Source organism: Lissotriton helveticus, chromosome 3_1 (assembly GCF_964261635.1).
Source record: "Lissotriton helveticus chromosome 3_1, aLisHel1.1, whole genome shotgun sequence".
NCBI classification, from domain to species: Eukaryota; Metazoa; Chordata; class Amphibia; order Caudata; family Salamandridae; genus Lissotriton; species Lissotriton helveticus.
Genome location: NC_136061.1, coordinates 374,081,630 through 374,098,490, shown reverse-complemented (window position 1 = coordinate 374,098,490; position 16,861 = coordinate 374,081,630). Strand labels below are relative to the sequence as shown.

Sequence of the window (16,861 nt, the reverse complement as noted above, 5' to 3'; positions counted from 1 at the left end):
ATAGTAGACGTCAAGTGCACTCCTAGATACATCAGCGAGGAAGTCGACCAGGACAAGGGTGTAAGTGCCCGCAAACGTTGCACCCCTGCGGGTGAGAGAGTCAAGTTCAATATATATGATTTGGTAAGATTAACTTTAAAGCCTGCGACCTTCTCAAAGACAGAAAGCACAGTATGAACATGGGGCAAAGACAGTTCCGGTTCTTTAAGGGAGAGCAGCACGTCGTCAGCAAACAGCGAGATCTTATGCTGTTCCCCGGCGAAGGGGATGCCCAAGATGCCTTCGTGTTCCCGGATCGCGAGCGCCAAGGGCTCAATACTTAAAGCGAAGAGGAGTGGTGAGAGAGGACATCCCTGACGTGTACCCCGTGAGTGACGGAAACTGCCAGAACTGTGGCCATTCACCAACACCCGCGACATAGGGTTGCTAAAATTGGCCTCAAGCATCTGAAGAAAGCGAGGGTCAAACCCAAAGGCCGCGAGAGTATGGCGCAGGAAGCCCCAGTCAACGCGATCGAAGGCTTTCTCCGCGTCAAGACCTATTAAGACCGCCGGAATACGGAATCTAGTAGCCTTTTCGATCAGATGGACCACACGCCGCAAGTTGTCGTGGGTCTGTCGCCCCTTGATGAAGCCGGACTGGTCCGGCTGCACCAAAGCCGGCATCAAGTCCCGCAACCTCCCCGCAAGAATAGAAGAGTACAGTTTAGCGTCTAGGTTGAGGAGCGCTATCGGCCGGTAGGAGGCGCACTCAGCACGGTCCTTCCCGGGTTTGGGGAGAACCGTGATCAACGCTTCGGCCATCGTGTCAGAAGTCCTGCCCTCCGATGCCATGGAATTAAAGAGGAAGACCAGGAAGTCGCAGAGCTCAGATGCAAATGTCTTATAGAACAGAGCGGTGTAGCCGTCCGGGCCCGGGGCCTTGTGGAGTTTCAACGCCTTAATGGCGGTCAGAACCTCCTCTCTGGTAATCGGGGAACTCAACATGTCGTTCCACTCCGCGGAGACCTGTGGCAAAGGGAGACCCCTCAGGAATGCAGATTGAGCCTCCGAGTCGGGGGCGTCACCTGCATAAAGAGTGGCGTAGAAACGGCCAAAGATGCCAGCTTTGTCCGCATCACCATGGTGTACAGAGCCTGCCTGGTCGCGGATTCCCCCAATGTAGTCCTTTTCGCGCTTATCGTGGAGCTGCCGCGCCAAATGCCGCCCGACCTTATTCCCCTGGGAGTAGGAGATGCGGCGGAGGCGGAGGAGAGTGAATTCCGCCCTATTATTATAGTGGGCCTTCAATTTCCCTCTCACCGCCGTCAGTGGCCGGAGAGTCACCCTGGAGGGGTTGGACTTGTGCGCCTGTTCTAAAAGGGTAAGCTCCGCCTCCAGGGCCTCCCTCTCCGTCCTCCTAAGTTTGTTGAGGTGTGCGTTGAGAGCGAGGCAGGTACCCCGCAAGGAAGCCTTGCACGCGTCCCAGGTCACATAAACCGAGGTATCTGAGGGCGGGTTAAGCGCCATGAAATCTCCAAGGGCCTTCCGCAGTGCTTTACAAGATTCCTCATCTCGAGTGAGTGCCGCCGGAAAGTACCACTTCCGCCAGCCGTCCCCACCCATACGCCATTGCAAGCCAAGAGTCACCAAGCCATGATCAGAGAGGGAGATCGAAAAGTTATCAGAGGATTGGGCATCTCCCCTAAGCGCCTGGCTAATAAAAATGTGATCAATACGGGAGTAAGACTGATGTACTGAGGAAAAGAACGTATAGTCCTTAGTCTGTGGATGTAGGAAGCGCCAGCTGTCCACGAGACCCAAAGCCCCTATTTGTCGCTGCGTCTCTACTGAAAAAACCCCGGACTCCGCCCTCCGCGCACCCGAACTGTCCAAGCTCTTGTCCCAGACCATATTAAAATCTCCCAGGAGGAATAGGTGCCCTTCCACAAAGTTCCCCACCCTCTCCAACAGCTCCTGCAAGAACCCGTTTTGGCCAGCATTAGGGACATACACAACTACAAAGGTACATTGTCGACCATACAGGGACCCCTTCACCATGAGCCAACGGCCCTCCTTGTCGCTACTCACACCCAGAGGCTGAAAATGGAGGGATGCCTTGAACATTAGGGCCACACCTCTATGCTTGGTGGACGCAGACGCCCTGTAAATGAGGGGAAATTGTCGGTGACGAAGCCGAAGTTCGTCCCGCCTAGCAAGGTGGGTTTCCTGGAGGGCCACCACATCCAGATGATGATCCAACAGGTACTTCCAGAGCTTTTGACGCTTTTGCGGGGAGTTGAGACCTTTAACATTCCAGGTCCCTACAGCAATAGACATGACAAAGTCGGGAGGTATCGCTCTGGGAGTGCGGCAGCAAGGACCCCGCCCCTACCCCCACCAGGGACATCGCCATTCCACACTCATCCGAACCAGGCCAAACTCTAAGCATCCCCCTCCAGTCATCCCCATGACCCCCCCACCCCAGCAGAGCAGCACAATCAGGTCCCCCAGAACGAAGCACACCAGGCGGCCCTCCGAACAAACAATCCAGGTGCCAAACATCGAGGCATCTCGCCATCAACAGCCAGGCTAGCGTCCTACCCAGAGGTACCAGGACCCACCCGTCTAAGAGGCGCAGCATTCCCATCCGCACATATCCCAAATCAATTAGGGGGCCAATAGGCCCATATGAGGCAAAGAACACTCCAGAAAGCAGCCCCGTGCAGTGAGCCTTAGAGGAGGACACACTAAACGCAGACCATATCTCGCAGACACAGCACCCGGTCGCCACCCCCTTCCCAGCACCCCCTCCCCCAACCCCCACCCCTCTTCCACCCCTTAAATCCCCAACCACCCAAAACATTAACAAACTGAAAACAATACTCATCAGTCCCATTGGTCCATAGTTCGCGGAGCTTCGGCCACTCCTGGGACAGGACAGGGAGACCTCTCCGGTTCCTCCCAAGTTCACGGTCTGGGGAGTCTTCTCCAAAAGTACATCCATTCACCCAGACCGGGGGGGTCCGTGCCCCCTCCAGCGCCGATCCACGCGAAGTAGGTCATCTCACGCTGCTCCAGAGCTGGCCTGAGACGCCGGCATCGTTGCCGAGGCCACGGAAGCTACCGCGCTCCCCCTCTCCTGTTGGCTGGAACCGCGGTCCGGGCGCCCCCGAACCGGAGAAGACCCCACTCTGTGCCATGAAGAGGACCGTCGACGCCGCCGGGATGGGGACGCATTCGATCTCTGGGACGGCGTAGTATCCTCCAAGCCCAAGAGGTCCTTTGCTGCCTGGAGGGAGCGTATCTGCACTAATCTGTTCTCCCACCTGAAGATGATCCTGAAGGGATGCCCCCAAGAATACGCGATGTTGCGCTCCCGCAGAAAAGCGGTCACCGGCCTGAAATCCCTCCGTTTTTGGAGTGTAGAGGCCGCCAAGTCTTGAAAGAGCTGAGGGTGGTGATCCCGAAACTGCAGCGAAGCGATGGCTCTGGCTTTACGGAGGATGCGCTCTTTCACCTGAAAGTCATGAACACAGACCAGGATGTCGGGGGGTGGCCCCCCCCCTCGCCTGGGCAAGCCAACGCGATGAACCCTATCCATCTGGATGTCCTTCGTTTCGTCCTCGGCCAAGATCTGTAGAAACAGTTCCGTCACATAGCCACGTAGGTCCCCTGCCTCGCCGTCCCAAGGCACCGCTTTAATGCGAATGTTATTCCGACGGGAACGGTTCTCAAGGTCCTCCGTGTGCGCCTGTAGGTCCAAGTTCTGTTCTGTAAGACGAAGGACATCTTGTTGTAGTAAGTGGACATCATTGGCCGTGTTCAAATCATGGTCTTCCAGGGTCGCCACTCGTTCCCCAATCTCATCAACATCTCTCCGCACTTCACGGAGATCAGAGGCCAGCTGCGCCCGCAGCTCGGAGATGTCCTCCTTAATAGAAGCAAAAAGTTCGGTCATGAACGCCTTGGTGGCCGGGGCTTCGTCGTCGGACATTCTTGGTGACCCACTCGCCCCCGGGGAAGCCGGCTGTTGCGAAGATTTAGATGCTCCGTCCTTCAACACGCGTCCCTTGCGGGCCTGGTTAGCCATACTGCTAGGTACCCCACACCAGGGTGGACGAGGCCTCGGTCACCTCTCAGGCCCAGCCGGGCCACACGACTCGATACCAACCACTCTGCTCCCGGCCAGCGGCACCCTGAGGGTCCTTGTGTGCCGCAGTCCCAAGGGACAGCTGAAAAAGCCCCCGAGGACCAGGAAGGTGGGCGCGGGGGTGATGCACCTAGATGGCCTGATGCGGCAAGCAAAATGGCGGCAGCACGTCGTCAAACCTGACCACCTCCAGGACACCAGGCGTCATTCCGAGCCGCACTCCCAATCCCACAGCCCAAGAGGGGGGCCTGCATAGGTAAAGTCTCTTGGTCCACCCGATGATCAGGCACAGCAAGGCGGCGGCAATTCCGGGGGCCCTTATGCCAAGCAGACCGGCGTCAGGCGCAATCCCCAGGACTCCTCTGCACCACAGGAGGCCGAGCTGCCCCCTTGCGTCGTCCGCCTGGTCGCCGGGCGAAAGTGCTCCTCCTCACCCGGCCAGCGCACAGCTCCACAAAGCGATGCTGTCCCCTGCTGTGCGTCCCAGAGGGGCGCCGCCGGCGGGAAGCACCCGGGGCCTCCTCTACACCTCCAAATCGGCGCCTCCGGGCCCCACGCTGCTCACAAGGCCGGCCCCTCCACTCACAAGATCGGGAGCCTCCAGTGGTCTTCGGCAGGAAACCTCACCCTCCGCCACCCGCTTGGCTCGCGCTCAGCCGCTGGCACCCGTGGAGAGCTCGGGTGGTGGTCGCGGGCCTCCTCCACAGTCTTGAACTTCCGGCCGGCCACCAGTATACGCGAGGCCGGGGATTGCAAGGCCGCACACTCTCTCCGCTCTCTTCGCCTCCGCGAGTGAAACAGCGCTCCGCCGGTGGTACCGGAAGACGGCGCACCACTCCGTTGACCTCGACCAGCCGTCCGGTGGCCGAAACGGGCTGATGACAGCAGCTATAAGCCGCTAAGAAGGATCGGCGCCGGAGAGGCACAGAAAGAGCGTCCTACTCCGACGCCATCTTGGCCACGCCCCCGTAATTGATTCTGACCATGGTATAACACAGACACTTCATCATGCACAATATCCACTACAGAAGACACAATATTATCTAAAGTGTAAATGCGGGAAGAAAGCATGTTAATACTATTATCTACCACAGCAAGTACTTTTTCTAGATTGGCTTGATCTATAGCTCTAAGGCGTGTCGCAGCCTCAATCTGTGATGTCTTCCAGATTTCATTGTAAACAGCATATATCCATCTTTTTGATCTACCACTAGCCGGGCCCTTTATGAAATCATTTAAATCTACATCATCATTCAGCTTTGCAAGATGTAATTTAACTGCAGAAAATTTAGAATGTTTCAACCAATTTTGACATAATTTGCCCACAGAGTAAGTTGTGACAGAATGCTCGGTTTCAAAACGTGGATCAGGTCTGACCTGTGTAAAGCCATCAGATAAACCTAGAAAACGGTGCTGGCATGAATCAGCACTTCTGTGCCACATCAGCCAACCTTTCGGATCCATACTGGATATGTTAAAGGATGAATTCAACAATAGGGTTTGCAAGTCCCTAATCGAAAACTGAGTATAATTACTCCAGCCAGAATATTCTTCTAACTCTGGGATGGTGGGAGAATTTAATTTTTTAGAAGTAGCCAATCCAAAGCACGTCGTTTGTGAAATAGAGGAATTCAAAAACAACAATTGATTCGGGATGAGACAAGCACGGTGCAAAGCCTCAGTGCCTTGTACCTGCCAGTTTTTAGAACCCCAAACTGATTTTAAGTCAATAGTTTCCTTCCATAATTCATAGCCGCCAACAGCCAGCTGATCAAGAAAGGACTTCGAATACAATAATTTGGTATCGGTAAGTCTAACCTTGGACATAGGCTTCTGTGTCATTTTGAAATAAAAGGACTCGGGATTAGACTGATTGAAGTCAGTAAAATAAGTGTACTTTTTCAAAAAAGTACTCGAACTGCCTTGTTTAGGAGCTGGGCAATGCTCCCATTGTGTATAATTTACAGTATTCCTTCTGGATGCCGTTTTATGTAAGAAGTGATTGCCAAAATGTTGAAAGCAAAACAAATCACCATAATTAGCAGATTCTAAGTACAAATCCTCAGCATCAAAGGCAGCATAATATTTCAAATCAGAAAACAAAGACTCTACGGCCTGAACATCCCAATCATCAGAACGTATGTTTTGTTTCACTACATCCCCCATGTTAACCCTAAGCACATTGGGGACATTAACAACCTCGGTAGGGCCATGAATTTGAAACCTGACGGCATCCCACACTATCCCATCAATGACAGGCCAAGCAGTGATGTTAACAAATGTCAAGTCTCTTTTCAACCTGTGTGAAGAATGCGATGAGGAAAGGGGGGCCGAAGTTCCATTCAGATGTCGAATGCATGTTCTTTCTTCGACATAGTGTCCATTCATAAGTCGGAAAAAATAAAACACAAACCCAATTGACATAAAGAGGTAAACTGAAAAAAGCACCAGCCAAATATATGTCCAAGGGGGAATTAAATTTTTTTTTTTAAATAAGCTGGCATAAACTGCAAAACGTGAGGGTTTCTTCGAGGCATTGGAAACAGTGTCAAATGAAAATCTGGATTCTGTGGCCAACCGGGCTTGCAGGTCAGGCATGGACAAGTCAGTGGGGTAAGTATAGTCTATCACATCAAGGTCTGTACCGGGCAAAGTACTTAATAAAGGACTGGAAATAGCAGGCAACTCGATGGCCACTTCAGTTTCATGATTAGAAGCTGTGGGCAAAACTGAATTTCTCACAATGGAAGGACAGGAAACCGCCGGTGTCATGCTAAGAAGAATCGGCCACTCTGTGTATCTTGACATTGTCAATTGAGATAAACCTGTTTTCCTTACGACCAGGAAGTGGTGGTAAAATGACTGTTCTTGTGCCCTTCACTCCAAGTACTGGAACCGGAGCTCGATAGGAAGGACCAAATTCTTTCTTGTTATCGCTCTTCTCTCGAACCAGTTCTCCAACTTGGGGTAGCCAGCCGACTACCGGGATCTGCAACGCAACATCCGACGTGGAGGGCAAATGTTCCTTTGCAAGACTGTCTCTGGTCTTTTGTAGATCCGGTAAAATATTACAATGTTCATCTACGTCAAAGGTAGCGGCGCGAGCCACGCAGTCTAGACCGTCAAGGTCAGGGACGTACATCTTGATGCCAAAGAGCATTTCGTATGGGGTCCGCCCACCCAGAGACCTTCTAGGGAGATTATTAAGAGCACGCTGTACGCCATTGAGTTGGGTCAGCCAGTTTCTGCCAGTGCCTATAACTCGAGCTGTCAAAGATTGCTTTAAATCACGGTTCATTCGCTCCACTACACTATTACCCTCAGGTCTGTAGGGAGACGAAAACTTGACTTGAACCCCCATCGAAGTCATGGCATCCTTATACGCCTTAGAGGCGAAAGCCGGACCCTGATCCGAATGGAAGGTACCACAGGCAAAAATCCCTACAAAGATGCGCAAATCTCTAATGACAGTCCGTGAATCAGCGCTGCGATGGGGCCAGACCCACACAAAGCGAGTGCATGAATCAACTGCTACTAAGATGTACTTATACGCAGTATCAGAGGAAAAAGGACTGCAGTGATCTAAATAAACACAGCCTAGCGGTTTATTAGAAATGTACAACTGTGTCTGTGGCGGACGCGCAGCAGTCGAAGGTTTAATCTGCTGACAAATGTCACAAAGAAGGACATAATCACGCGTCTGTTTGTACAGTCCCCGCCACCAGAAACGTTGTAATTGAGTTACAGTGGCCGAGACGCCCGCATGCGCAGACGCCACACCTTCATGAGCCGCTGTAATCAAGTCAGCCCTGCGATCCGAGTTGGGAATCAAACGTTCCCCAACATCAGGAATTTTCACAAAAGGAACCTTGTCGGACCTTAAGTGGTATGTGTACTTCGAAGGGAACCCCGTAGGATGTTTACCTCCCTTCTCAGTGGCAGCAACAGCCGCCAAGATGTCACTATCAATCTTACTTTTGGACCTAGTAACTGCTGCAACTAAGTATGTAGACACCGCTGATTTCGCTGCTTCATCAGCAAGCGAGTTACCGACAGCGTGGACTCCAACACGCTGGTGGCCAAGAGTATGAATTACAAACACGAGCGGCAACGTAGCCTTAAGCTCCGCCACTCGAACCCAGATCATCTTATGTTTTATTGTGCTACCCTTGGAATCACGAAAATCATTCTGAAACCAAAAGAACAAGTTTTCATTGTAAGACTGGACACAGTAGAAAGAATCACTTACAATAAGAGTAGTAACACTAGGATCAGCGTACTCCAACGCTAGTAAGAGAGCACGAAGCTCTGCCAACTGTGCGGTGCAATCTCCCAGTGGCAGCGTGTGCACTTCCCTGGATATGAACTCATCGTTCAACATGGCACCGACCACAATGGCGCATGCGGAAACGTAGGCGTGTTTAGAGCCATGCGCAACCTGCGCCGAACCATCAGTGTAAATGATGCAATGGAAGTCCTCCAAAGGTCGCATGGCTAGAGGAGCAGGATGAACAAACTCATACTGCAAGTACTCTTGCGACCGCAGCGAGGCGTCAAAAATAAACGTGACATCCGTGGACGTCAAGGACGCAGCCCACTGAATCCACCGAGGGTGCAAAGCTTTTGAATTTGGTACACTGGCTTTCGTGACTGCCTCCAAATGAGGACAGGGTGTAACAACCAACATGCGTTTCCCCTGTGACAGAGCCCGTTCCTTAAGAATCGCCATCTGCACAGCTGTTAAAACCTTTTCCACAGTGGGAAATCGCATCTCAGCCGAAGTGTACAAGTGTGACTTGTAAGCAATAGGTACTGTGTCTCCTTCATTAAAAGTGAGGTACGTGAAACCCACTGTCCCCGGTATTATTCTTATCACCAGGTTGGTATGGTTATCACGAGTCAGTAAGAACTTAGAAGCGAGCAGATCAGCCTGCAAGGACTGCAAGATGGCTGAGTGCTCAGGCAGCCAGCATGATTTGGAAAAAGTTGGTTGTATCAAAGCATACAAAGGCTTGATACGCTGGGCATATTCCGGAATGTATGTCCTCCCGAAATTCAGAAAGCCCAGTAAAGACTGTAATTTTTTCAGTGTTGTAGGAGCGCGCAACTGTGCGCATTTCTCCAAGAAGTGAGGTGCCAAACCTCTACCTTCATTGTTGAGCTCATAGCCCAGGAACAACACTGTGTACTCGGCAATGTGCGATTTTGCAAAGTTAAATTTGTAACCCATGTCTGCAAAGTTACAAATGATTGAATTTACACGACACAGATGCTCCCAAATTTCGTCGTCTGTGAGATATATGTCATCCACATAAGAACAAGCACCTGGGTCGATCCTCTCCAAAAGAGAGACAATGCGAGCGGTAAATATACCAGGACTATTCTTATAGCCCATTGGGAGACGCCGGAATTGTTTTTGGACCCCAGCGCAGGTAAAACTGGTCCATTGGGAGCTAAAGCTGTCCAATCTGTGGGCATAGAAACCGTTGGATATGTCAAGCGTTGTTTTAAAACGCTTACGCACTAGACTATCCACTAGGGCAGAGCCGTGAGTATTCTGTACTGCACAGTTACGGCAATGCGAGTTCAAATGCCGGTAATCCAATACCAAACGATATGATCCGTCAGGCTTGGTCACAGTAAAAAGAGGATTATTCATCGGTGACACACACATTTCAATTACTCCCTGATATTCTAATTGTTCAAGGATTTCCGCGACGGAAGCTTTTGCCTCACGCCAAATGGGATATTGAGGTTGAGGCTGCGGCTGAGACCGCAAGGGAATTTCGTGGCAAGGGGACAATTTATCCCAACCACATTGGTTACGGTACAGAGCCGGTGCGAGAGCCCGAGCCCACTCTTCTGCAAAATGCTGCGTATGCTCTTTCGAGACTGTGTTCGCGAACCTGGGGAGGATTACCTCCTCCCCTCGCAGCGCCGCGAGCACAAAAGGTGGGGGCCAGTCAGCCTCCGAAAGCAAAATATCATATGTAGAAGAAAGATTTTCCCAAAATACCCCTTTGACGGTACGCTGTATGTCACCTTCAATTAACAGGACAATTTCATAAAGTCTTTCAGGGGGAGCAAGTCTCGTATCGGCTGTTTCAATTACAACGTAGACATCAGTCGCTGTCACCCTCAGTAGTGGACGCAGCGCCTCTCTCACTATGGTAATCTCCGCCGCGCTGTCCAGCAAGGTTAGAGCCCACGTCAGATTCCGAAGCCGCGTTCTCACTATCTGTGGCATATCGATGCGCTGTTAGGGCTGCGACTTTCTTTTTTGCAAACTGCGGTCTCTTAGGCGTAGAATCCTCCTGCTACGCTGCGCCGTCTGTCTGGCGCGACTGGCCACGTCCTTGTTGGACACCACGTCCCCTACCGCCTCCTCCTCCACCGGTCTTCGGGCCGATGAGTCCTGAAAGGAACGAGGAGAGCGTTGATCATAAACCTGAAAACGATCAGGTGAGTTAATCATCGCGCGATCGCGCAAATCATAAACTCTCTCTGTCGGCGCAGGAACTTGTGGCGCAGGATAAGAATCCTGAGTCTGCTGTTGTTGCTTCCCCTGTTTCTGTTTTTTAGGCCAATTCTGTTTATTGGACTTGGGTTGGACATCCGCTGTAGCAGACTGCCCCTGTGGTTGTTTTTTCTCCTTGATAGGAAAATATTTCAGACCTTTACTTGTGCGACCTATAGTTTTGTATGCGGCCACAACAATCTTCGCTAACTGTCGGGGCTTCTCGGCATCGGGTAGAGCAGCCAAAGCATTCGACACCTGAAAGTTCACCGCATCTCCCTTTATATTGGAGAGGATGAGATCGCTAACAATCTCAAAAGAACCACACAGGCGCATACCCAATTCAACCGCTGCTTCCGGTCCGTGATCATCCTGCACACGCTTAACGATCGTAGGCAGTACGGACATAGACGGGGTGCCGAAACACCTCGTATAAACGGCCGCAAAAGTTTTCCCCCAACTTTCACAGTCAACGAGTTCAGGAGTTAAATCCTTAGGCAAAGTAATCGTCAACATTCTATGTTTATCAGCAGGAGTAGAATTTGGAAACACAGCCTGCAGTTGGTCAAATTTCTCGGCAAGCCAGAAAGGGAAATCATCTTTATCATCGGGTCGCTTACCAAAAACCGAATTGACCATAACTGGATTGAGTCTTAAACCGCCATGTTCCGTTTGAACGGCCGAACCCCCCGGGGGACCTCCTGGGAGATGACGACCTATGTATTGCACTAATGCACGAATCACGGCAATCGAGACAACATGTAGTCTGCGAATATCCGCTAAGGGACAAGCGCCGTGATTCGGGTGCGGGGTGAATCCACCCAATGCAGGCCAATTTGTGCCTGGAATGGACAATGGACCCAACCTCGAAGCGGACAAAGAGTGGGGTAGGGCGCCATCAAACCAAACGCGATGCTGCCAATGATCAATAGGTATTTCCAGTGCCCTGTACGGTGTATATTCAGCCGGTACAGGTGAGGGTGTGTAGGTGTAGAACACACCAGAATTTGCGTCCACTCCCGGAAACGTTACCCACGAATAAAACAGTTCGAAAGGGTACGCCGGATCTGCACACACCACCAAAATCACAGCCAAGCCATCTAACGGGACTTGGAAAGCCTGTAAATGGTTGCGCACCGCAATGCGACTATGCTGCGGGATGGCCACAGCCTGCGCCATGATTACACCGGAATAACTGAAAAACAAAGGAAACTTTGTAGCACAACTGGGTAGTAAATCAAAGAAACCGTTTTAGATAGATTCAAGCTTGAAAAGACCTATTTCAAAAAATAGGTAGGTTTCACCGACACCACCGTTTTCCGGAAACGACAGTGAAGGGGTTAAGGTTTGAACGATATACTACTCGAGTGTCATGATATAAGTCCACCAACGTATGGGCGCCATGTAGCAGGGTTTCTGTTCTCCCACAGAACTGTGCACAGAGGATTGGAACCTCAGCGAATTAGGGTGACCCAAAACTCACCTTAGTACCCAACAAACCCCTTACCGAGCTAGCTACAGTGTCTCATTAGTCATAACAAACTCCCAATGTTTAGACAAACCAGAACATGAGCTTACAGTACCTCAGGTTACGTGGAACACATGAGCACTCTTTCGTTATACAATCATTTCAAACCAGAACGTGGAGTAAATGAGGACACGTGCACATTTGAAATATTTATTTACTAATGCCGTCTTCTCAGGCGCAGTATCTTAGATAATACAAGGAAACATATTATCAGAAGCAAAGTTATCAGCATAGTTACTAGTCCATAGAAAGCAAATGGTGACAGCATGTTAACATGCTGTAATGAATAAGGGTTAACAACACTTATTTCTCACCCTCCCTAACACACATATTATATTAATAGCTAAGAAGGTCTCTTTGGGTTTTAGCAGGGCGGGGCCCATACCTCAGGATCCTAGAATGAAGAGATCACATCAGCATACACCAGCTCTCTCTGCATGCGAACAGCATCAAGTGTGTTTGTGTGCTTCAAGCAAAGCCATATAAAACCCGCCTAAAGCCCAAAGTTGGCAGAAGCTGCACTTATGTTATGTCTATGAAGGCACGAAGATCAGACCTCATAACAATTCTGTATCGTGTTATTCCTGAAGCTTCAGCACTCTCTGTACAGACATAGTTTATTAAGCAAAGCTGATATCAGAGCAATAACATATTATTCTCATGTAAACCACAACGAACTACTAGGTTGAAAGCTAAATCAACAATTAAGTGTCGTGTTCAGAAGAAGCAAAAGGAAAAATGGCGTTTAAACATGCAATGAGCCCATGCTGACTTAACGCATTCTAAAGATATACAGTAGCTATATGACAGGTAGTTGTTTCGTTCTGAGGCAGTCATATTATGTTGTGTATTAATGAGCTACCAAATTTACTTCTCCTGGGAAGAAATTGAGAAGACATTTCTCAGCCTTCTGTAAAATTAAAACAACCCATTGCTTCCTTTTTATTCAGTTCTGGGATTAGTTCAATTAAAATACACTCCTCTAGCCACTATTGTAATATTGGAGAGCTGTGACCTCTAGATCCCATCATCTTTGAATTTTGGAAGGTGTGATTGAAAGGCTGTTAGTAGACCAGCTCTCAATTCTGTTTTACTGTATTAATGGATTACACTGTGACTCATGATTTCCATAAAATGATTTGTGCCAGAAAACACTACTACTCTCTGCCTGAACCCGAAGCGGTGTCGCCACATGAAGTCAGGAATGACAGTGCTCCGTTGGGTCCCAGTAGATACTAGGATAACGTTTGAAGTTCTCTGTACAGCCTACAAAACCTTCTGGAGCAAAAGGCCAATATACCTAGAAAGGCTCACACCTCATTAAAAGACTAACCTCTGCATGCCGAATCACCCAAACAACGTTCAGACGGATCATAGGCAGAGGCAGAATCTTACGAGTTGAGCCCAAGGTAATAGGCGGTGGCATACAATACATCTGAGAACAAAGCCAACCACACGAGATTCATGTAGGACCTGAAAGGTACCATGACCAATTCCAGCTCTCCTTAAACAGAAACGCCTTTTCAGGGCAGTATGATAAAAAACATCTGTGTGGTCCCACCATCACTGATTGGACTATGCGCTGATTCTGGTTTATCCAGAAGAAAATGCTGGAGTAATCAGAAGATGCTCATTACTCTACAAACATTCTTCACAATTAAATGCAATCGTTGCAAATTCCAGTAAGAAGTAGATTCATCAAAAGGGTAAATAGTGACAATTCAGTGCTGCTGCCAACAGTTTTGTGTATTAGCCAACAACCCAAAACCGGATGCAAATAACTGGTACCTTCAGCAGGCTGACTGGGCTTTAGCCTTCAAACTGGAAAGGACGAATCCTTGCACACTACAAACTGGAAATGTAAAGAGGGCAGTCTCAGATGTGTATTCATACTGTACACATCTACACAGGGCCGGGCAATTACCTGTTATATGATGGATCGTGTGTTCATATTACAGTACTGCAAGAAAGGGAGGGCATTTGTAGAACAGTGGGGCCTGAGCATGCAATGGCTGCCCCCTGGTCTCATGGTGAGTCTGAGACACTTACCAGCCATACCAGAACCGCTCCACGCACTGCTCCTCATACATGAACTCGAAGCACGGCACCTGGATGACATTGAAGAAGGCCTGTCCAACCACACGCGAGGCTGTGTCGTTCACGCTGCTCAAACAGTCCTTCATTCTAGGAGGCAAGGGGGGAGAAAGCAGAGTCACAGATTGGCCATAATTCCCACTAGGCCTGCAACCAGACACCCATTGGAACAAAGTGGCCCGACTACATTTCCCATGAAGCACAGGGTAAGGAAGTGCATTTGAGTGACGCAATAAGAGCGCCAGTGTCATCCGTTACTCAGAAAACTAGGCAAAGAGTATGGACAGACTAATGCTTAGAAAGGACGCATGAGGAGCCCCAGCGTCTTTTCCATGTCTCACAGGGACGTGGACTGAACACGCCTGCGCACACACTTGCCCTTCGTGTGTGATGCAGACTGGACAAATACATCGTCACTCTGATGCTAACCATACTAATGAGGACGCACCACTGAAGTAACATAGCCCAAGTGGGAGCTATATACCACCTCCATAGCCCGTATCAGACTGTAGTACATGCAAAGATACCAATCACAAGAAATGTTTAGAATGGTGATAATCGTAAGCTAATATGATTTTGTTGCCCCCACATTATAGATAAACTCACAAGAATGCCATTTCTGTTGAGATATCTCGTGTGGTGCACTTAAGGAAATAGGTAAGAAACACTAGTTCAAACTGGGCATTAGTCAATACATCCTCTTTTCTTTTTTGTTTTAACAGCCCGTATTCATGAAATTTGGAATGGATATGGTACCTGGAATGTATGAGGTTTGATATTGTCGAGAGGAATTTTAGGTGTGTCACCATAATCAAGTGTTCTGACAGTGCATAAAACATACTTTTGGGCCTGAGGAAGACCTCTTTTAAACCATGCCCCTCACATATGAAGTCGAAACACGTTGGCGCACAGTATGGGGAGCATTTACAGGCAATATGAACACCGTACATACAACATGGAACACATTTATAATTGTTAAGATCGGGACAATTATCCACATCACACGTCAATCACCTAAATCACATGTTTTTGTATGCACAATTTCTTTTAAATATTTGTGTTGATTTTTAAACTGAGGTGTTCACTGTCAACCAGGTTTTCCTACTGTGCTGATACAAAAATAATTTTGAAATGAGTTAGTAAAGTAATAAGGTTTAACACTTGGAATGATGAGTGTAAAGAATGTAATTAATTTCTGATCATTTATGGGCAGTAAAGGTCTATTTTGTCATTGATTTTGATTGGGCCCTCCCTCAGGGTCCTTAGCTGAACCTTCCCATTTCTAAAACAGTCTAAAAGCAAGGGCAACTTAGGCAGCGTCTTGTCAGGATGATACTGAAATCTTTAATAATTATGGGGATTTTCAATCCGTTTCCTTCCTTTTCTAGAAATTGCCCTTCCCCCTTCTTTTGATACATTCTCGTGTTCCAGTTTAAGCTTGATTATGCTCTCTCCTTTTGTCTCCGTGTCTTTTTAATTCTATTGTGTAGTTAACGACGTATTATATACACCCATTTCATTTTCATCTGCAAAAGGTACCGTTAAGAACGTTGAAAAAGCATTCAGTCTCCAAAAGGTCATCAAAATCTGAAAAGCTCCCTATAGGACCAGTTACATAAAGAGCCACAGCCCCTCCAGTCACTCATTATGCAAAGAGCACGGTAAACCACCGTGTTGTGGTCTTTGTGGAACCACCAGAGGAAACATGAATTTGTAGCAGCCCAAGCAAAGCAGTTTTTAAATTGACTAGAAACAATGCGCTGGTGCCCCTCTTCTGAGTCTGTCCTCAGTCTAGCGATTGGTGTGAATTAGGTGGAGGGCCTGTAACAACCATGCGATTAGTCTATATTCGATCTATCAATCAAGATTCATGAAGCACAACTAATCACCTGATAGGGTATCCAGGCACTTGCAGGTCCTGAAGTCTTATACGAACAGCCAGGTCTTGAGGGCCATTTGGAATTCCGGAAGTGAATTGAAGCGGTGCTGTCCTGCGAAAGCCACCAGTACACGATGAGTAGTGAACTTATAGCCTTTGTGGCTCCTTGAGCATCCTGAGGACCCAGGAAGGAAGCTAGATCAAAGCATCTTTGGCCCCAAGAACATCTTGTGAACCAAAGGGATGCTTTAGTATAGACATTTTAGCACATCAGTGCCTCCATGACTATTCTGAGGGCTCAAGAGATGCATAAAGTAGTGGTCAATTCAGGGCATCATTGGCTCCATGGACATCTTGTGATAGAAACTGGTAGCCAGGCAGCTCACTTTTAGACATTTAGGAGTGTGCTTGGTATGAAACTGTTTCAAAACATTAGTTGGGGTGGTCAGTTTAAAGGTTTTTTCTACAAACGACACCCTGACAACTCAAGAGAAGCTTGAGAGTCAGCTTAGACCATCTGTTGGATCGTGGACATCCATGAGCTAGTGTTCCCTTCAGAGCATCTTTGGCTCGATAAACTTTGTTAGGGCGTAAGAGGTGCGTGTGGTGGTGGTCACTTCAGAGCATCTTTGGCTTTGTGAAGTTCTTGAGGGCCCCAAAGATCCTTGAAGTTTCAGTCACTTTAGAGACTGTTTGACTCCATAAATGTACT

General features: G+C 48.9%; 1 protein-coding gene across 1 annotated transcript in view; it reads right to left on the bottom strand.

The window, feature by feature from the left end:
• LOC144824553 (uncharacterized) overlaps positions 1-16,861 on the bottom strand; it is a 47,010-nt gene that overhangs the window by 10,587 nt on the left and 19,562 nt on the right. Inside the window, exon 3 of the mRNA XM_078683610.1 lies at positions 14,226-14,360. Within this exon, the coding sequence (XP_078539736.1) occupies positions 14,226-14,360 (135 nt within the window). The remainder of the gene's footprint in view (positions 1-14,225; positions 14,361-16,861) is intronic.